At 47.3% G+C, this 22,191-nt stretch overlaps 1 protein-coding gene and 1 non-coding gene across 2 annotated transcripts in view; one reads left to right on the plus strand and one right to left on the minus strand.

Annotated features, from left to right (window-relative positions):
- The first annotated feature begins 1,022 nt into the window (after positions 1-1,022).
- Ostm1 (osteoclastogenesis associated transmembrane protein 1) overlaps positions 1,023-22,191 on the plus strand; it is a 31,727-nt gene continuing 10,558 nt past the window's right edge. Inside the window, exons 1-3 of the mRNA XM_021644373.2 lie at positions 1,023-1,512; positions 10,324-10,438; positions 21,108-21,205. Coding sequence (XP_021500048.1) covers positions 1,096-1,512; positions 10,324-10,438; positions 21,108-21,205 — 630 coding nt within the window. The 5' untranslated portion in view covers positions 1,023-1,095. The remainder of the gene's footprint in view (positions 1,513-10,323; positions 10,439-21,107; positions 21,206-22,191) is intronic.
- On the minus strand, positions 20,040-20,168 carry LOC132649605 (small nucleolar RNA SNORA17). Its single transcript, XR_009588100.1, has one exon. It is a non-coding gene; the product is annotated as a small nucleolar RNA SNORA17 (small nucleolar RNA).

Raw genomic sequence — 22,191 nt, forward strand, 5'->3', positions numbered from 1 at the left:
GAGGCCAGCAGGCCTACAGAGTGGGTTACAGGCCTGCAAGGTTTACTTAAGTGAGATCTCATCTTTTAAAAAGTCTTTTTCGCTTTTTTTTTTTTTTTTTTGAGACAGGGTTTCTCTGTGTAGCCTTGGCTTGGCTGACCTGGACTCACTTTGTAGACCAGGCCCGGCCTCAAACTCAGAGATCCACCTTCTACTCTGCCCCACAGAGTGCTGGGATTACAGGCAAGTGCCACCGCACTGGCTTCAAAAGGTCTTTTAGGTCAAGATCGTACATTCTTTTTTGCAGTCCAGCTCTGGTATCACTGTATATGTTAGTGATCCATGAGATTGCCCTGGGCATGCAATCAAATGGAAGAGGGTCTTGGGTTGAGCGGCTTGCCCGGAATCGCCCAGAGTTTAAAACACTGAAGCATCTCAGAACCCCTTCAGTTCCAAGCAGATCTGCCCAGGTCTGCATTGTGCACACAGTTCAAACTAGTCATATAGTTACATTTAAATTTACAGACACTGAAAAATCAGTTCTACAATCGCAGTACCTACAATTCAAAGGCTCAGCAGCCACATGTGGCCAGTGGCTGCCCTGATAACTAAATCGTGGATTATATTTATCGCTGCAGAAAGTTCTGTCCAAGTAGACAGCTGGGACTTAAAAAAATTAAATTAAATTAAAAGAAAAATTAAAACTTGGAAGTCACAAGTGTCAAACCAGTAACTGCCAACAGAGTGTCATCTTCTCCTGAGAAGATGAAGAAAAAAACATACTAGGTGACAGCAAATGAACATCTGCCCAAATCCACCTCCCTGGCGGAGGCGACTGGTCCAGCGACTGGGACAAACTCCGCAGGCTTCTACAGGGCAGGAAACCGCAGGGTGAGGGGCGTTCGGGAGCGAGGAGCGAGGCCAGGATGCTCCCGAGTAGCAGCAGCTCAGCCGAGGTCCAGGCCCAGCGCCCTCACTCGGAGCACCTCCCAGGCAGTGGGCGGGACCATGACGCAAGCACCTCGTGACCCCACTCAGGGCCTGCGCCGGCCGAAGCCGGAAGCGGCGGCTGTCGGAGGAAGCGGGTGCCGGGTCTGGTGCTGTCCGGCGCCGGGGATGGCTCGGGCAGCGGTGCCGGCGCGGCGCAGCGGGTGGCCGTGGCGGTGGCTGCGGACGCTGCTGCTGCTGCCGCTGCTGCGGTGGAGGGCCGCCCTGGGCGCGCTCCCTTTCGGCAGCAGCGGTGGGCAGCCGGGCTTCGCGGAGCTCCTGTCGGAGCAGCAGCTTCTGGAGGTGCAGGACTTGACCCTGTCTCTGCTGCAGGGCAGAGGTCTGGGGCCGCTGTCGCTGCTGCCCCCCGACCTGCCGGATCTGGAGCCCGAGTGCCGGGAGCTGCTGATGGACTTCGCCAACAGCAGCGCCGAGCTGATCGGGTGTATGGTGCGCAGCGCTCGGCCCGTGCGCCTCTGCCAGACCTGCTATCCGCTCTTCCAACAGGTCGCAAGCAAGATGGACAACATCAGCCGAAGCGTCGGGGTGGGTAGAGGAGCAACCCCGGCACTTGTGGCGTGGGGGCTGGGCAAGTAAGGACAAGGGATTGGACTGTCTGTGGAATTGGGGTATCGGAAGCAGGCGGATGGAGGTAGGGGATTAGGGTTTGGAATGTTGCCTTCCTGGATGTTGTAAACCGGCATCTTCTTGGGACAGATTTGCAGTTAGGTATCAGTGGCTTTCTTGGGGGTCCAACACTCCTACCCTCGCCTTTCTTTTTCCCCTCGCATCCCCTATCACAATTTGTCGTTCCTAGAAAGGGCCCTTTCGAAACTTCTAGTCATTAGGAGCTTGAGCATTGCAGCGGGCATACCCAGAACCACCGAGTTCTTTCAGTGTGACCTTGATGATTTTTCACAGCATGGGTTTCCTCCTCTATAAAGTGCTAGAAAAGCGTCCCAGTTGTTTCGTGTCGCGTTATGGAACTTGGTCTTAGTAAGACAGTCTGGACTCTGCTGGCCAGGAGTCTACCCTGTTCATTGCTTGTACTCTGGGTAAGTTAGTGACACTCTCTGCTTGTTTTCTCATCCGTAGCGTGGGCATAGAGAGGGGCCACAGAAAGCTGACCCACAGTAAAAGCTCCTGGTCAGTGGGAGTTGACATTTTAGGACATAGTCAGTCTGCCTTCTTGATAACTTGAGAGCTTTTCTGGTCACTTGGAAGATGTAATGTGAAGGGCGAACAGAAAGAGGAAGACTCAGTCTTTGCCTCTAAGTACTGTCATAACTAGGAAAGGATTAGAGTGTCAGGGCCAGGGAGAGTCACAGGGTTGCCCAGTAAAGGAAAAACAGGAATGATTCTGGGATTGGGGGTGGAAAAGCTCCTTTTGTACGGAGGGGCCAAGCAGTCTCATGAAAATGTGACTCTTTCAGTTGCTTTATAAGTCGTAATTGAATAGAAGCTTGTCTATAGCTGCCCCTTGTTTTTCAGCCAGCTAATGTTCTAAACAGGATGTTTGTTTGTTTTATAAACGGGCTGGGGGTGGGGGTAGGTGGCCATTTACATTAACTAAATTACAGTCAGTCCTTGAGGAGAGCTGGTTTTCAAAGCAGTTTCAACAGGATTACATGCAGTATTTTCCAGGTTCCCTTCTCCACCTGACTTTGAAATAAAGTCTCCGCCCTCTGCAGCCTTTTCGAGCAGTTATATTGAATAAGTTGTTTTTAGGGTGCCTTTTCATTCTATCTCAATTTAATTAATTTATTTCACTAATTGAGTTCTGGCCTTGAACTCACCTTGAACTCTTGATTCCCCTGCTGTCACCTCCTAGGTGCTGAGATTACAGGCATGTGCCACTATGATCCAGGATCATTCAGTGCCATTCAGACCCATGCCTTGTCTGTGCTAGGCAAACCAGCTACCACAACTGAGCCCCAAACCCCTGTTTCTGTTTTTAAATTAGCAGAGCAGGCATCAGGCTGGCATTTCCCCACATAGTTATGGTTTGTTCACTCTGCATCTCCTTTCCCCCAGGTCCCTGCTCTACATCTCCACTGTCCCCTCCCACCTTCTATGCCCACCCACTCTCCCGCAGTGTGCCCCCTTCTGCTCTTGCATCACATGTGGTCTATTACCCTCTCTTCTTTTCGTATCTCTCTTGTGGGCTCCTTTCTGATGTCTTGGCCTCTACTGAACACTCCACATTAATACACACACATATGTAAGCATTAAAAGCTAGGGTACGCACATGAGAGAGAACACGTGGCATTTCTCTTTTTGTGCCCAGGTTACTTCACTTAATACCTTATTTTTCAGTTTCATCAATTTTCCTGCAAATTTCATAATTTCCAGTTGCCTTTAAAAAAGAAATCTTAAATAACAAGACTTCTTGTGGGCACGATGCCCTGGAATCACGATGCTAGGCTGTAGATGTTCTCTGTACGTAGGTGTCTGTATGAGCTGTAGAATTACGAGGTTTTATAAAAGGATCCCAAGCTCTAGTCCTGAGAATTATGGGCATCAACCAACTGACGTGTCAATGAACTCACCACTGCCCAGCTGAAGCTCTCCAGAATGGGGTTGCAAAACCTTTGCCCTCCTGCCCCTCCGATGCTACCAGTGATGTGGGAACCAGAATCTACTCACCTCAGAGTATGGGAAAGCCTTCCCTCGTCTGCCCGTCCTCTCCAGCATCCAAGTGTGCACTGGGCAGGGCTGTGGGTTTAGTAGGAAATGCCAAGATTTTAGAGTCTGAAACCAGTATGATTGTATTGGAATTCTTAGAACATGGTGGTCATCTCTCCCTCTCTCTCTCTCTCTCTGTATGTGTGTGTGTGAAGTGTGTGCAGGTTCCCTACAGAGGACAGAGGAGGATGTTAGATCCCCTGTAGTTGCAGTTGGGAGCTCCCTCATCTGGGTAGGAAATGGAACTCAGATCCTGTGCAGAAGCAGCCAGGGCTGAACCTCTGAGTTGTCTCTCCAGTCCCGTATTCGTCTTTTGAATGATCATTTTGGCAACATGGGCCCGGGAAATACATGAGAGCCTGTGTGGGAGATGAAATAGACTGTAGTAAAAGAGAAATGGGGGTGGCTGAGCTAAAGGGTACCATTGTGATGGGGAGAAATGGCTGGATCCTAGAGGTATTTAGGAAGTAGAAAAGACAGGATTTCGTGGCTAATGTGGGGAGCAAGGGAAAGGAAGTGATGATTTTCAGTTTGGGGGATGAGGTTACCATTAACTCAGAGGGAGGAGCCTCTTTGGAGGGAAATCATTGCCTCAGTTCTGAAATGAGTTGATTTTGAGGTGTTTTGAGCCATTTAAATGTTGATATGGTATATGTGGTTGGGCCTACATGTGTAGAGGTCTAGACCACGGATTACACCTTTGGGAAGTGCTCGGGGTAAAAATAGTATCTGAGAAGCCATGGCATGGATGAGTCAGGGAGAAAAGGAAGAAGTGAGAGAGCAGTGAGATGGCTGGGCGGACAGAGGCACCCGCTGCTGAGCCTGATAACCCACACGGTGGGTTATCCCTCACGTTGTCCTCCGCATGCCAGCTGTGGCACGTGCGCCTACAAAGTAAATAAACACAGGGTCATAAAAGAACGGGTAAGAACACCGGGATACTGGATAAACTCTCGGAGGAGACTGGAAAGGAAGAGGCAGAGGAGGAGATGAGGGGAGAGCAGTGCTGTACAAGCAAAGGACAAGGGACGGAGAGTGTGTCTGGGTCAGACCCTGCTCTGAGAGTTGGAAGTGTGCCTATCAACTTTAGCATTATTGGTGACACTCTCACAAGTGGAAGGAAAAAGGTGGGAAGAATGTCCCCGAAGAAGAAGTAGGTCAGCGAGCAGGAATGTGGGGCTCAGTAGTGATTTTCTCTCCATTTCTTTATCCCCCCGCCCTTCTTTCTTCACCTAAGTGAGGGAGACAGGAAACACATTTAAATATTTTGTTTGTGTGTCTATATACTCCCCCCTTTTTCTTTTGGCATTGAGTAAACCCAAGGCCCTGCACCTGTTAAGTACGTGCTCTGCCACCGAGTCACACCCGCAGCTTTGTTTGTCTGCTTCCTGTTGTTGTCTTATTGATCTTGAACTGCTTGGCCCAAGTGATCCTCCTGTGTCAGCAAGCATTAGTGAAAAGTCTTCTGTAGGGAAGGTGAAGGAGGACCTTGCAGAGGTGAGCAAGGGGAGGAGTGGGCCGGTGTCTGGGAAGGTGGAGCTGATAAGACTTGGGGCATCCACAGAGTGGCGTTTCTGTCTCCACCATGGCGGAGAGGCAGGTGAGTCAGCGTGGTGGTTTATGTCTTTGCCACGCATGAGGCTGGGTCTTCTCTTGTAGTAAGGATGGGTGGTGTCACCTACATTTCTGGGAATGCAGAGACTCGAAATGGTTGTAAAGTAAGGTGTGGAGTTGGGGGGGGTTATAGATTAATTGTGAAAAAAAATCTGCCTCCTCCCGTGTGTGTCTGTGTGTGTGTGTTTGTGTCTTTTTTAATGGCTTCCTCCAACTTCTTAGGTGAAGCTATGATGGAAATGAATGGTTACGTTCCTGATGGCTAGGCTCCTGCCGGGTGGTTATGGCAATGACAGATTAGGATACTAATATTTGACACTATAAATAAGGACTGGTGAGTTTGGTCCGTTATGCTATGTGTTGAGTGTAGACAGACACATGAAGTTTCTGTCCTACAGAAATTGATTTCCAGATGGAAAACTTAGATATAGACAGAGAGATACCATGGGTTAAGAAATTGAGCCTGGGGCTGGAGAGATGGCTCAGTGGTTAAGAGCACTGTCTGCTCTTCCAAATGGACCCGGGTTCAATTCCTGGCACCCATGTGGCAGCTCACAACTATCTGTACCACCAACTCCAAGGGATCTGACACCTTCACACATAAAATAAATTATTAAAAAAAAAATTGAGCCTGAGGGTTATGTACTCTACTCAAGGCAGTGGGAGAAGCAGGGTGTCAGTGCAGAAGGGTGGCGTCACCCATCTCATCTTGCTGTGAGGAATGAGTGGGGAGATACTCGTGGACCACTGAGAACTGTATCATCGTCATCATCATCATCATCGGGGTTCACTGTCACTTCCTCTCCACCCTTCCTTCTGCCTCCATCGACTCCTCACACTCACACCAGGGAGAAGAGTCTAATTAGTTGCCTGCCATACCCTCCCTCAAAATATCATTCACCTGAAAGTATGTTCCCGGGACCTGCTTTTTTTTTTTTTTTTTTTTTTTTAATTACTCTTTCCTAAAATCTTCAAGAACTTTCTACTGTCAAGGCAGGGTGAGGAGGAGAAGAAAGAAAGAAAAAGAAAGAGTTTTTCTTAACAAAACAAACAAACAAACACACATAAACACTTATATAAGCCAGGCGTTGGAGGCACACTCCTTTAATCCCAGGCAGCGGCAGTGGCAAGCAGATCTCTGAGAGTTCGAGGCCAGCCTGGTCTACAGGGTGAGTTCCAGGACAGCCAGGGCTACACAGAGACACCCTGTAGTGGAAGTTTTGGTGTCTTTAAAAACTTGGTTGTGTGGTTGTGTTATGAGGATGTTTTTGTTTTGGTCCCAAGAGTGGGATGTGGAAGCTTTATCCAGATTTGTGAGAGGCCTGTGATGTTTTCCAGCTGGAAAGTACCTCATGCAAAAAAAAAAAAAAAAAAAATCCTTACTTGGACTCCGAGAACATATAAATAAGAGCCCAGAGACAGAGAGAGGTCTCTTTGTATCGCTTTGCTACCCATCGTCTGGCATCCCTTGGCTTTGTTGGAGAGAAGGGCTCCAGAGAACATTGTGAAGTTGTTGTTACGGGTTGCTCTTTGTTGTTTGACTGGACTTCTGGAATCCGGACAACTGAGATTGGTATTGCCCTAAAGAACCCAACTACTCTAACCAGCAGGAAGCAGCTTGAGAGATCAGCATCGCTTGTCCCTGCTAACTGGCTTTCTCTCTTAACTGGTGGTGGGAGGTAGAGGCATTTAAGAACCCTAAATGAATTAGGTTTTTGAAAAATCTAAGCCTATAGGTAGTGTTCCACATTGGGCACCAAAATGTTAAGGTTATTTTTATAAAACTGTGTTTATTTCTTTTAGTTTCTCTCTTAACCCGGCTAACACATAAATAATCGAGACTGTATTATATTATTTTAACAAGCTTCACAGCTCAAGAACTGAGCAGTTATTATTCCTAACCCACTAAGCTAATTTGGCTTCCTCCCAGCATCCCAGAGACAGCTAATGTGTCCTTTCCACCCCTCTCACGGCTGAATCCCCCACTTCCTCCTGTAACTCCTCCTCCCCTGACTGGCAGGAAGTCCAGCCCTATTCCAGTCCCTGCTCAGCGACTGGCTGTAAGCTGCTTTATTGGCATATCAATATACAATTGGGGAGCTATGCTTACACAACATTGAGATGAGATTCTCAGAACAAGGATTGTAACCAGATACAGGGGTACAGAAATCAGCATTTGATTTACATAGTAATCTTATACCTATAAAACCCTGTCTCAAAAAAACCAAGAAAACAAACAAAAACCAATGACACTTTTATGTGAGTCAGTGTTTTGCCTGTATGTGTGTGTGCCCCCTTGCAAGTGCCTGGTGCCTATGGAGAGCAGAAGGCACCAGATCCCCTAGAACTGGAGTGACAGTAGGTTGTGTGCAACTTTGTGGGTGCTGGGAATCGAACCCAAGCCCTCTCAAGAAGCAGCAAATGCTCCTAATTGCTAAGCCTCTCTCCACCCCCAAGAAAGCATTTTTCTTTTGTTTGGCTTTTAAGAACCTCCACAACCTTGTCCCAACGTATCCACAGTGTTGCCATGTTCAAACTGTGTCTGCTTCTACCAAACAGCGCCTACATTCTGCATATCAGCCCCACTATTACTCCATGATCATTTTATGCTATCTTAAAGTTCTTTTTCCTTTCCCAGAACAGGGCCTGGTTTAAATCCTGGTTTCTCCATGAACTCTTTCGAAATTTCCTCCAGCTGTATTCATGTGTTCCTCAATTGAACTGTGCCTGGTAGTATTACAGTGATTTTTTTTTTAATTGAATCTATCTATCTATCTATCTATCTATTGTGTGTGTGACTGTGTGAGTACCCATGCCATGGGACATATGAGGAGGGCAGAAGACAACTTGAGGGACTCAGTTCTCTTTACACCACGAGGTCTAGGGATTGAACTCCGGCTGTTAGGCTTGAGGGCAGTTGCCTCATGCAGCCCTCTGATGATTTTGAAGTAGACGGTCAGCTACCGAGGGAGGATGCACTTAAACTGCCTACCCCCAACCTGGGATCGGCAGCAAGGCACCTGGGTGAAGTTCCTCGTATCAGTGACCGTGTGCCAGGCACTGTGCTCCTTGGGGAATGAATTTTATTTGCTATAGGATGTTATGAAACTGAGCTCCAGTTTCACTTAGGAGTTAGGTCAGCTGACCAAGACCATCATCTCTTGACCTAGGCTTGTCCTGGTCCCTGGCCAACCAAACTCCACCCAGAACTAGGGAGGTTGAGCCAGGAGAATCACGAGTTTGAGGTTAGCCTGGGATTTGCATAGCAAGACTCGGTCTCAAAAAAAGAAAAGAAAGAAAAATGGCAAAGTCAGGGGTCAGGGTTTGCATGCTGGCTGAGCACCCGTGCGGCCCCCAGTACCACATAAATATTAAGACAGGAGAATAAAGGAGGGCTGGACAGGTGGCTTAGTGGGGAAGGTGCTTGCAGTAGAAGCATTAAGACTCTAGTTCAATTCCTCAGCACCCATGCGAACGGTAGGCATGACTGTATGCACCTGAACCCCAGGATGGGGAAACTGCTGGGGCTGAGGCTGCCATCCCCCCCTAAAACTAGTTCCAGGTTTTAGTGAGAGACCCTGTCCAAAGGGACCAAGGCAGAGAACAACAGAGCAGCAGACTTGATGTCCTCTGGCCTCTGCAGGCAACTGCACATAACACACACACATACACAAAGACACACAGACATGTGGGTATACACAACAACAACAAATAAAGTTTTGTCTATTGCTGTTTCTCTGAAACAGTTCCAGGAAAGGAACCTGGGAAATGTTTTATTAAACTGTGTTTTTAAAGTACGTACTTGAGTCTCCAAGATGGCTTAGTAGGTAAGCCACCTACATAGTGGCAGGAAGAGAGCTGACGCCATAAGTTGTCCTGTGGCCTACACACACACACACACACACACACACACACACACACACACGCATGCACACACACGCGCACGCACATACCACATAATAAATGTTAAAAAAAAAACAAACAAAGATAACAGATAAAAGCAAGAGCTCTCTTAGATGCATCCCTTTTGTGAGATATACAGAGGATGAACTTCCCCAAATGGATCCAGTGATATTCCCATCATTCCACACAGCTGGCCAGTTCTGTTCATGGTGTTCTCCACGGCATCACTCCCCGTCTGCGTGTTTGCAGGCAGCTTCCTGAAGCACAGCGTCGATGGCTTTCCCTGACACTTGTCAGTCCTCAAAACACCAGCATCCCTTGTAGTGCCTACAAGCAATAGGAGTTAAATAGCTTTGAAAGAAAAAAAAAAAAAAAAGGTCCAGGTCTCAGCACCCTACATGAGGCAACAGGGATAGGAAACAGATGAGATTGAAGACCTAAGGATCCGGGTCTGTTATTTGCATAGCACGAGTTTTTTTTTTTTTTATGATGAAATTGTCTTAGGAAGACATGTTTTTCTATTTGGGTGTAAACTTTTTTTTTTTTTTTTTTGTGGATGGATTACTGGATTTTCTTGCAGGATACTAACTAGCCTTTGGATCAAAAATTAATACCCAAAAGATGAAGCCAAAGGATTTATGAACATTTGCTCACAGGTTAAAAGTACTTATATAGATAATACACTTACTGTACAAAAATTTAGACAGTGGAAGACTTTTATTTTCAAAAGTGAAAATAAAACTTGTCATGTTTCATCATCTAGAGGTGGCCATTGCCACATTCTGTTTATCACATTCTGGAATTTTTCCTGCCCACACAAAATGAGAGATTGTGACAGACTCACAGGTTGGAATTAAGAAGTTGAACTTGACTGCAGAAGTAAAGATGGGGCTGCAGAGATGGCTCAGCAGTTAAGCTGAGCTTCTTCCTTCTCACGGGCACCCTGCAACAACAAATGTTAGATAATTGTCTTCCTGACATTTTATTATTACTGCTATTACTATCAGATCATATCAGGCAAAATCTCTAGTGGTTTGTGGTAAGTGTTTTAGTTGTTTTATGGCTTTTTTTGTTTCATGGCTATAATTTGTTTGGAAAGTCTAAATGCTCAGATTAGATCTTCTTCTCCTCCTTTTCTCTTTCATTGTTGTTCAGAATGCCTCCGAGAGCCAGCACTGCGCCGGCAGTCTCCTGATGGCGGACAGAATGCAGATAGTTGTGATGGTCTCCGAGTTCTTCAACACCACGTGGCAGGAGGCCAACTGTGCAAGTGAGTCTTCACGCCGTGTTGCAGCAGTAGATGCCGGGGTTCGGTTTACATGCCTCAGATTTGATTTCGGTGAACTTTAAGATGGCTGAGAGCAGGTAGTACATAGTTACTAGTTTGAATGAACTGTCACGGGGGTCATGGCGTATTAGTCATTGTCACTTAGGTGAGTCCTGTCAGTCAGAAATGTGTAGCCGATCACAGAGCTCTGAGGTCAGACATTTGCTTCATGTCAGCTTTGGGGTAGTTAACGTTGTCTTTTGTTTCTTCATTTCTAAGTTGAGAAAACAGCAGAATCTGATAATAGTAATAATCATATAATAATAATAATGATATTTGTAATAGTATAGGGAGATAGAGGAAGGGGAGGGAGAGAGAGATCATCTGTCCTGGCAGCTTTGCAGCAGCCTGTGGTTTTGTGTAATAAAGTGACACCTATTTGAAGTACTCCTTGGAAAAACTTAAATCATCATTTCAACTTAGATATGCCTTGAACCCCAACTGTGTCTTTCTGCCCTTACCTTCCACGTAGTGAGAAAGATATAGTTACCAATACAGCTTAGAGCAGGAAAGTAAATACGTTAATAACATTAGAGTCTTGGAAGGAGAAGTCAGCCGGGAGCATTCTTTGAACTGAGGCTTCATGGCTGTGCGTGGTCTCACTGGGTGGAGCTGAGGTGAAAGACTTGGCAGAAAGGGAGGCACCATGGGCAGAGGCACAGAGTATAAGGGGAAGGTGAGCATTTTGGGGTCCTGGAAACCCCTGGGGAGATAAAGTCAGACAAGGAAGGTAGACCTTTCACAGACACAGTCCATGCTTCTTGGAACACCAGCATGCCGTTAAGAGAGGGTTATTCAACGCCTTGGCATTGACAGCACATATGCAGTATTTAAGGTAGCCGGAAGTAGCAAGTGTATCAGTCACTCCTCTCTGCTGTGACAAAAGGCCTAACAGGCAGTGACCAGAAAGGTTTTATTTTAGCTCATGGTTGCAGAGAGGCTTCATCCTTGCAGAGAGCCCATCACAGAGCGGGGGGAAATGCCAGGGGTGGCTTTGTCCACGGAGCCAGAGCGTGAGGTGGCAGGCCATGCCGTGATTACAGATGTGTCACCACAGGACTGCAGACAGGCAGCAGACAGCTGCACTGGACCCAGGGAGCCAGGTCCAGCTGTAGCCTTCCAAGGCCAGCTCCGGCTTCTGTCAGCCCCCACCTCTTAGAGGTGCCATGGCACCCAGACTTTCCTTGAGTGAAAAATCCCTTCTGTAAATATGATTGAAGTGAGTTTTTAGAAACAGAAGACTTTTTAAGCATTAGAAAATATCCAGGGAACAAGTGTTCACACGAGCCCATGGGGGCATTTTAGATTCAAACCTGTAACAGCAGGTTTAAAAACACTTTTTCCCCCCTTTTGAGACAGATTCCCATTATGTAGCCCTGGCTGGCCTGGACTTCACTATAGACCAGACTGGCCTCTGTCTCCCGAGTTCTGGAATTGAAGGCATGCTCTGCTAAAATTTTTGTTGTTTTGTTTGACTCTTTTGAGACAGGTTCTTGCTACATAACCTAGGTTGGTCTTGAATTTGCTACTGTAGCTCAGGCTGCCTCTAAACTCAAGATCCTCCTGCTTCAGTCTTCAGAGTACTAGAATTAGCATAACAGCATGTGCCACTGCACCCAGCTTGAAAACAAAACACACACACACACACACACACACATACACACACACATACAAACCAAAATATCTTTTAACCCCATGTCACTATAGAATGCTATGTTGATTACTGGCTCTTAACTTTGTATCTTTTCATTGCTTCTGGAAATTGGAAAAAAGGCTTAGATGACAGAACTACTTTTTCTTTGTTGTGTGTGGTTGTTTTCTTTATTTTTTTAAGACATATATAATATGTCTTTCATATATAAGCCAGGCTAGCCTTGAGCCTGGTATGTATCTAAGGATGACCTTGAACTCCAGATCCCCATGCCTCCGCCTCCCACATCCCGTGCAGCACCAGGCTGTTCTTTTCAGCCACAGTTTTATGTGGCTGGGCTGGCCTGGAGCTCAATGCTCTTCTCCTGTGTTAGCGTCCTGGATTCTTGGAGTATAGGCATTTGTCACCACCACAGCCAGAGTTGAAAACCCATAGCCTAAATAGATTGAAGAGGATGTGGCTTGGTTGCCAGAGTGCTTGCTGAAGACGCGCATGAAGATCTGGACTTCAGTCTCCAGTCCGCCATAAACTGAGCAAGGCAACACAGCCTTGTGATCCCAGCACATGGGAGTAGAGGTAGGACAATCAGATCAAGATCCCCCTCAGCTACACAGAGAGTTTAGGGCCAGCCTGGGCCACACGAAAGGTCTTAAAACAGTGAACAAACAAACAAAACAATGTTGGAGTCCTGGGAGATGTCTCAGTTGGTAAGATGCTTCCTGTGCAAACATAAGGACCTGAGCTCAAATCGCTGGCACCCACATAAAAAAATCAGGCTCTTTTTATGGCTCTGTGTTCTGGGAGGCAGAGACATCAGGAGCCAGCCAGGCGAGCCAACCGGTGAGCTCTGGGATCAGTGGAAAGACTGTCTCAGCAAGGAAGGTGGAGAGTGATAGAAGACACCTTACGGCCTCACCTGAACATTTATGTGTGTGTGTATATATACACACACACAAGACACACACAGAACACTAGGACTGGTTTTAAATGGGACTTCTGTATTTTATTTTATGTATGTGAGTTTTGCCTGCATGTATGTACACACACCACATGTTGAGCTTGATGCCCCAGGAGGCCAGAAGAACACAGCAACTCCCCTGGGACTAGAATTATAGATGGTTGTCAACCACCAAGTGCATGCTGGGAATCAAAACCAGGGCTTCCAGAAGGAAGAGCAGCCTGTGTTCTTAACTGCTTAAGCTGCAGCTCCTAAGTAGGAGAAAATATGCATATTTCTACCATATGCATTTAATTCTCATTCAAAAGTCTCTAGAAAGCTCAAAAGCTCCCAGAATGTTCAGATCATGTTTTTTTTTTTTTAATGTTAGATGCAGTCAGAGGGACAAAATGCTTTTCTCCCCCAGGATTATGCTTTGAAAAACCTGATTTCCTATCCATTGTTTTAATACTATTTTAAAACGTTTCACCGTTTCTATTCTGAACTTTAAACAGACTTGAAATAGTTTTAAAACATTAGACTCATTAAATTTCATTCTTTTTTTGGTTTATTCAATAACAGCATTTTTTTTCTCTTCCTTCCTTCCTTCCTCTTTCTTTCTTCCTTTCTTCTTTTCTTTCTTTCTGTCTTCTTTCTTTCTTGCAATGCCAGATTAATTGCTTAGATTTCCTCACTGCAGTCTGTTTCCTTGGTGGTTGGCCCCTGTGTGATCCTTTTGACTAGACTCTTTGCCAAGTGTATGAGGTGAGCGCGTCTACTTATGCTCCCTGCACACCTGCCTCAGGAAGCTAATAGGAAAGTTATCTGAAAAAAATTAAAACGCATTTTTTAAAAGTTTAGAGAAATTTATAGTAGTTGGGGTTTAGGTGAGAGGCGGAGTGCTTGCATGAGGCCCTGGGCCCAGTCTCGAGCTCTAAAAGAAAAAAACCGCATTCATCAGAATGTCACAAAGCATTCCTGCTTGACTCACCTGGTCTAGCGAGAGACTGGGAACACAAGGAAGGAATCTGGAGGCAGAGGAAAAGTGGGATGGAGCAAGATCATTAAATGTGTCAGCCCTTGTCCGTGGGAGCGTCCCACACAGCCCTGAGTGTGAAAAGGAGGCGAGAGCATACATGAAAGGCAGGTATGAATCAGGAGTAGATCTAGGGAACTGTGATTGCTCATCTGCATCCTGCTGTGCAGGATGTGTCTGCGCTGGAAGCTAAATGTTATGAGCCCAAAAGCCAAAATGTTAAACTTGTATAAAGTCAAAGTTACAGGAAGCTGCGTGGTTGAACTTTTCCTTACTTGCGTTTTGAAATAGGAGTCATTTCTCTCCTTCCATCACGTGGGTCCCTGGGAATCCAACTCAAGTCATCAGGCCCATTGGCAGGCTCCTTTACCGTCTAAGCCATATGGCCAGCCCCTGGGAATGTACTCTTTCTTCATAGGCAGCCTGTAATTCCAGTACCCTAGGTGGTATTTTATGAGTGTGATGATGCTACCGAAGCTCTGTGTAATCCTGAAAAAACATTCTGGATACTTAGCTCTCAGTTGTGCAGCCAACTTAAGTACTCGTGACTGCAAAATTAGCAGCAAAACCTGCTGCTGAACCGGAAGGTCAGTCAGGCAGAGCCCTTTTTTCTCGCATATTATCTATGTGGAGATGTAATTACTTGTAACTTTAAACATAGTTCTCATAAATCTAAGCTTAATTACGGCATCCTCTCAGTTTACTTGTTTACTTTCTGAAGCTTGCTCAGCTGAATTTCAGAAAGCGATGATTACTGTTCTCTATGAAACTAGTTCTTCTTCCATCGTTTGGGTCCCTGGGAATCCCACTCAGGGTATCAGGCTTGGTGGCAGGCTCCTTTTCCCTCTAAGCCGTATGGCCAGCCCCTGGGAGCATATTCTTTCTCTGCAGGCAGTCTGTAACTGTGGTGAGTCAGCATCACGTGTCTCAGGCTGGCCTTGGGCTTGGGCTGCCAAGCCTCCCGTCTTAGCCTCTCAGACGTAACTCATGCCCCTCCTACCTCAGCTGGGCTTAGAGGGATGTGACCACGTAGGAGTAGTTTTTAAAACAGCAGGGACGGGCCAAGGAGGTGGCTCAGAGGTTAAGAGCACTTGCTCTTGCAGAGTACCCAGGTCCATTCCCAGTGTCCAAACCCAGCAGTTTACAACTGTGTTATTCTGTTCTGGAGCATCTGACACTATATTCTGGCCTCAGGGGTACCAGGAATATATGCAGCACACTCATACACACACACACAGGCAACACATACTCATAAAATAAAAAGTCTTAAAAAACAGAGGGGGCTGGAGAGCTGGCTTGGCAGTTAAGAGCACTTGCTGCTCTTTCAGAGGACCTAGGTTTGGCTCCCAGCACTCACGGGAAGCTCACAGCCATCTGTGACGCCATTTCCACGAAGCCTGACACCCTCTTCTAACCTCTTGGGGCACCAGGTACACGTGTGTGTATATAATGTAAATAATACTTATACATGTAAATCAATCTTAAAAATTGATTTAAACCATGAGAGGTCTTGAAACAAACTCTCGACGGATGACCCATCGCATGAGTGGCTCAGCTGGTCTCCGTGGTACACACCTGTAAATCCCAGCACTCAGGAGGCTGGAGGGCGAAGAGCCTGAGCGCAGACCCTGTCCCTAGAGCAGTCAGGACTAAGGGCATAGCTCCGTGATAGAGTGCTTTGCTGGCACATACAGGGGGGCCGGGATCAGGGTTCATCCTGAGCGCTGGGTAGTGGGGGAGGAAGTCCGAAGCCACACAACTGTTTTGTAGTAATTTAGCCACTTCTGTGTGAGGTCTTGACTGGAATCCTTAGCGCCCTGAAGAAGGCCTCTTGAGCTAAAGCCTGCGTCTTCCCCGGGACAGAAGCTGTGCTAATCTGCCCTTGATGAGGCCCCATTGATTATCTGAGATGAGGCAGAAGCACAGTGAGCACTTCACTCCGTGCCTACAGAGAGCTTTGTTGCCACTGCCTTCGCTAGCTTACTAATTTCTCCAACGCGCAGCTTCTCAGTAACCTTATGCTCCCCAGGCTCGGCCACGGATAAAGAGGGTTTACTAGAGATCCTTTGTTTTGAATCAGAAAGTCGGGGCTCTTCTGATGACGAAGACACGTTTAACCCCACTGTGTAAGTGAATGTCTTTGTGCTCTGTAATGCCCCTGCCTAGCAGTTACTGAAAAAAATACTGTGTCAGTGCAACACTTAATCAGACCACCAGCCTCCATTAGCTTTTCACTTCAGTTTCCGATTACTTCAAGGGAAGAGAAAACAGCAGTAAATTGAAGAGGCTAAGCTCTTTTGTTCCCCGGAGAGGCCTCCTTCACAAATCTTTCTTATCAAGAAATTGTTTATTTGCATATCTTGCATAGAAGAAGTTGCCACAAGTCTGGAGTGGACTCAGGAGTGGGCATTTCCAACTCATCTAGTCCCGGGAGCACCTGCTTCCCATGTTCTAAGTTTTCCTGCAGAGAAGATGAGGCGCTGGTTGCCTTGCCCCGTTAACCAGGCTTCCGGTTGATCTTTCTGATCAGGTGTCAGTGACGTCCTGGTGCTGTCAGGTTCTTGTCAGGGTGAGGGAGGAGTATTAGCATGCAGTTGCCCACACTTGAGTGTTGAATTTGTTAATTGTTTAGAGATATGTGTGTGTGTGTAGGTCTGAGAGAGAGAGAGAGAGAGAGAAAGAGAGAGGCACTGATTCACTTTGCAGTGTCTTCTAGTGCTGGCTAGACAGCTGAACGGATTACAGATTCCAGCCTTCTGTGTATCAGTTTTGTGTCCTTGGTCAAGGCTCCTTCATTTCCCTATAGTGTTCCTTATTTTTAATTTTTTTTAATTTTTTTTAATTAAAAAATAAAAAATAAATTCAACTATTTGCTAGGTGTGTTGGCACATGCCTTTAATCCCAGCACTCTGGAGGCAGAGGCAGTTGAATTTCTGTAAGTTTAGGCAAGCCTCGACTACAGGAAATGCTACATTGAGACCATGTCTCAACTTCTTAAATTATTTTTTGGGAGTTGCTTTTTTATTTTGTGTGAACAAGTGTTTTGCCTGCCTGTATGTCTATGTACCACATATGTGTACTTGATGCCCATGGAAGCCGGAAGAGAGCATTGGATCCCCCAGAACTGGAATTACAAATGGTTGTGAACCTCAAAGCAGGTGCTGGGAACCAGAGCCAGGGCCTCTGCACGAGCAGCAAATGTTCTTAACTGCTGAGCGATCCCTCTAGCCCCCAGTTTTAAGAACTTTTATTTATTACTTTGGTGTATGTGTACCACAGGACGCCCATGGAGGTCAACTCTCAGAACTCAGTTCACTCCTCTCACCGTGGGCTCCCGGGATCAAACTGGGGTCCTCAGGCTTGTGTGGCAAGTGCTTCTGCCCTGCGCCTTATTTTTAAAATGGAGGTAGTAGTTTTTGCCACACAGAACCACCACCGGAAGGAAATGAGCGACTGTCAAGAATACGAACACACATGCAATCCAAGTCTCCAGGGACTTCAGCTTTTGCAATGTGCATGGCTGTCGTACATGAGGCTGTCCTCTGGCTTGGCCTGGGGTCGATCTCTCTGGAGTCCCTTTTATCTACTGCCACCTTTTCCTCATGTTACAGCCATAGCTTCCTGTTGGCTGTCTTCACTCCCACGAGATGGTTCTGAATCTCTAAATCAAGTGGGTGCAAAATAAAATAATGTATTACGATTAAGAAGGCAGGAGTGGGTCAGGCACTAGGGAATAGATGTTTGAAATACTCCTTTTGGACTAATTACAGGGGCATCTAAAAGGATTGTTTCATGACCCCAAAATCAGAAAATAATGAATTTGAATCAACTAATTTTATTATAATTTAGAAATATATTTCATTTTTAAAAATTATCTTTTTATTGGTTCTTTGTGAATTTCACATAATGCACCCCAATCGCACTCATCTCCCCTTCCCCTCATCCCCGCCCTCACACTTGCAACCTCTCCTCCCAGCAGAAAAAAAAAATCTTATTGTGGAAGCTGTAGCGTGTCACAGTGTGTCCCACAGTGCACCCTTTTGGCCACACTTCTTGGCTTGCAGATGTTTATTGCAATGAGCCAGTCCTTGGCCTGGTATAAGACCTTTGGCTTCTGCTACTCTTACCACTACTGGAACCTCACTGGTCCTCCTCTCAGATATCCTGTTGCTTCCCTGTGTCATGGAGAGCCTGTAGTTTTGGATTTGTAGTACTGACCCCTTCGTGCACCCCAGCAGTTCATTGATAGGGTAGATGTTGGGGGGGGGACCAATTCAAAGCCCTGGATTTGAGCCTGGGTGTATCTGAGCAGGTCAGCCTGCTGGCTCTCCTGGTGGCCAGCTCAATGGCAGCACCTCCCCTCCCCCAACCAGGGCCAGCTCTACCCTGCTGCCCAGGTGAAGTTCAGGGCCCACTCTCCTGAATGCTGCCGCTGGTGAGGGGCAGGACCAGCTTTCCCACTCTCGTGACCTCAGAACCAGCTCTTCTGCCTGCCATAGGTGGCAAGGGACGATGGTGGGGGAGGGCATCTCTCCCTTACTCGTGCTGCCCGACAGCAGGCAAGTTGCGGGGCCAGTTCTCCCACACTGGGTTACCTCACTCATGCCCTCACCATCACAGCTCTACTGTGGTGCTGAGGTAAAGGGCAGAGACAGCTCTCCTGCTTTCATGACTCACTGCAGGTGTCAAGGACAAGGTGACAAGGTGACAAGGAGGAGAGGGGGGATCTCTCCCTCTGTGAGGCCACCGGACAGCAGACCAGAGGCAGGGCCAGCTCACCAGAACCCTTACATTTAGGGCCAGCACTACTATGCTGCCCAGGTGAAGGGCAGCCTGCTCTCCCAAGTGCTGCAGTAGGTGAGGGGCAGGGTCAGCTCTCCTGCACTGAAGACCTCTGGGCCAGCTCTCCTTCCTGCCATAGTGGCAAGAGTTGAGGGGGGGTGCATCTCTCTCTCTACCATATCACTGTACAGCAGACAAGTTTCGGAGCCAACTCTCCCATGCTTATGCCCCTGGGGCAGGCTCGCCTGCACCTCCACCACCGGGGTCAGCTCTACTGTGCTGGCCAGACCAGGTGCAGGGCCCGCTCTCCTGAGTGCTGTAGCTGGTGAGGGGCAGGGAAAGCCTTACGGCTCTCATGATCCCCAGGCCAGGCCTCCCACCTGCTCTACAGGTGGCAAGGAAGGGGGAAGGAGGAGAAGGGTGTCTCTCCCTTGTCCACGCCACTGCATGGCAGGGCCAGCTCTCCCATGCTCATACCTTTGGGGCCAGCTTACCCACAACTCCTGAAGTATGCTGGGCCTGCTCTCCTGAGTACTGTAGCTGGCTAGGGGTGGGGTCAGCCCTCCTATTCTCACGTCCCCAGGTCCAGCTCTCCCATGATGCGCAGGTGAGGGATGGGGCCAGTGCTGCCCAGCCCTCAGACATCAACATGCCCTGGGCAGTAGCCCAGACCAGGGACGTCTGCTTGGCCTTTGGTGATAATAGACCATTGCTACTGCAGGGCCACAGACCCAGGCGTGTCCCCCAGTGGAAGCACAGGCCAGGACCCCACCATGGTCGCAGTAGTGGCATCACCTGCTACTCACATCAGGCTGTTCCTCACTACCCTTGAATCTCCAGTTCTGTCTCTCTTCACTGTGCCCACATCCTTCTGTTTCTCTTTCTCTTCCATTTCTTCACCTCTTACTTGCTCCTCTTAGTGGCGCCTGGGGTGGTCCCACGGGCCGTCTCAAGAGTGCTATGGCCTGCTCTTGCATCATGGCACCAGGCAGGGGGTCATCTCAGGCATTGTCTGCCCCTCCTCTCCCCCTCCCCCTCTGGCTGCGAGGCGCCGGACTGGTGTTCATCTCAGGCTTGCTGCCTATCTGAGCTCCATGGCACTGGTCTGGTGGTCATCTCAGGCTTGCTTTTTTCAGGGAGTGTTAGGCTGCTAATTGAGATGCTCTCAGGTGAGAAGACTGAGTGTAGACATGGCCGCTGTCCCCTCTGCCATCTGTTGACGCGCATGAGACACAGCAGCCCCACCCGCAACGCCTCTAGGGGCAGGCTTCAGTCATGTCTCAAAAAGAGTTGTAGTACAGAAAACAGACGGGAATACTTGTGGACTTGTGGAGAGCAAAGAGTAAAGGAAGAGAGATGGAAATGGCCCACTCCATTTGTGGGATGTGAAGCCAGGTTATTGAGTTCAGTGGGTAAAGCTGCTTCCCAGGCCCGACACCCTGAGTTTGATCTCTGGAACTCACATGGTAGAAGAGGACAAGTCCGGGAAATTGTGTTCTAACCCATGGCATGTACATGCACACAAAACAAACAAACAAATAAATGTGATGAGAAACACCCTAAAATCGTGTCATCCTCACTAGAAGTGGAAGGCGTAGAAGAACTTGAAGCAATGCTAAGCAAGGGCAGTGGGCTGTGGACAGAATTTGCAAAACCACATGAAACAGTTCTGTGTTTGTATCCAGACTTTAAGAAGTCTCCATCAGGTTTTTAGGCAGAATTCCCATCAGCCTGTTTCTCCAGGCACCCAGCTCATGGTAGGTTCAGAAGAATAAATGAAAAAGGGTACCCTGCTAAATAGAGTAAGACCCCAGTGATGAAGAGATAAGAGCTACTGAATTTAACACCAAGGTAAAAAGACAGAGATCTAGGAAAAAGGAATACAAATAAAAAGTTTTACATCTACATAGCATTGAGAGCTGAGTTTTCACTAACTTCATCTTTAAAAGTCAGTTTTTAATTGTAATTGTTTTTACAAGAAGAGAACTGTGCAGTTATTTTAAAACTTTCATGAGAAGTTAAAAAAAAAAAAAAGGTTGGAAACTAGAAGGGCGAAGAAGCATATGTGTTTGGACACTTGCGTGGTGTGGAAGGCTTCATGCTTGTCTGTATGAAGAGTGACCACAGGGGTAAGTGACAGCATGCAGTTGTCAGTGATGACCCCTCAGTGCACCATGGGGCTTTGTTCGTTTCATTGTTTTTACAGATTGCTTAACGAACGACAGTGAAGATCTGTCAAATAACACGGAGTACTTCCTCAGCCTGTTCAATAAGACTTTGGCCTGCTTTGAGCACAACCTGCAGGTAAGTTAGGTCAACTTCGTGCAGACGAGCAATGTGCAATTCTAACTCTTTACAGCATTAACTTTTGCTATTTATTTGAGCTCATAAAGGAATCACTGAACCTTTACTTCTAGTCTGAGATTTTTCCACTTGGAAATATTAGAACTTCAGCTCAGGACCAAGGGTGGTAGCACACCAGTATTTGGCAGGCAGAGGCAAGTGAATCTCTCAGAGTGCAAGGCTGATGATCCACAGGGCCAGTTCCAGGCCACAGTGGGGCTACACAGTAAGACTGTCTTAAAAAAAAATTAAAAAGAGAGAAAGAAAGAAAAGAAAGAAAGAAAGAGAGAGAAAGAGAGAGAGAGAAAGAAAAGAAAAAAGGAAAAGAAAAGAAAAGACAGAGAGAAAGGGAAGGGGAAAAAGAGGGTTGGGCGTTGGAGAGATGGCTCGGAGGTTAAGAGCACTGGCTGCTTTTCCATAGGAGGAAAGTTCGTTTCCCAGGACCCACATGGTGGCTCACAACCACCTATCACTCCAGCTCCATGGGAACTCAGTTTCTTCTGGCCTCCGCAGACACCAGGCACGTACATAGTGTGCTGAAGGTAGAAAAAAGCAGAGGTGGCAGCCGTAGATATGCCATGACAGTGGCTTGATGATGTGTTCCCCACAGTGTTAGAGGACAGCAGATGAATTCATGATAGCTTTGGAAGTCCATCCAGTGGGGCTTCCTGATGGGTTGGCTAGCTTATGGAGAATGTGTTTGGCTGATAGTAAAAGGAAAAGAAGAACCCGGATGGTCTTAGGCTTTGACTCTGAGTAGTTGAGAGGAGGATGGCGCCATGGGGTTATAAGGAGGGAGATAGTGTAGGAGAATGGGGCTCAGGAACCCTGTTTTAGGGGCTGGAGAGATGGCTCAGTGCTGAAGAGCACTGGCTGCTCTTGCAGAGGACCTAGGTTCAGTTCCCAGCACCCACATGGCTGCTCACAGCCATCTATAACTCCAACTC

The sequence above is a fragment of the Meriones unguiculatus genome, chromosome 20 (assembly GCF_030254825.1).
Source record: "Meriones unguiculatus strain TT.TT164.6M chromosome 20, Bangor_MerUng_6.1, whole genome shotgun sequence".
Lineage (NCBI taxonomy): Eukaryota > Metazoa > Chordata > Mammalia > Rodentia > Muridae > Meriones > Meriones unguiculatus.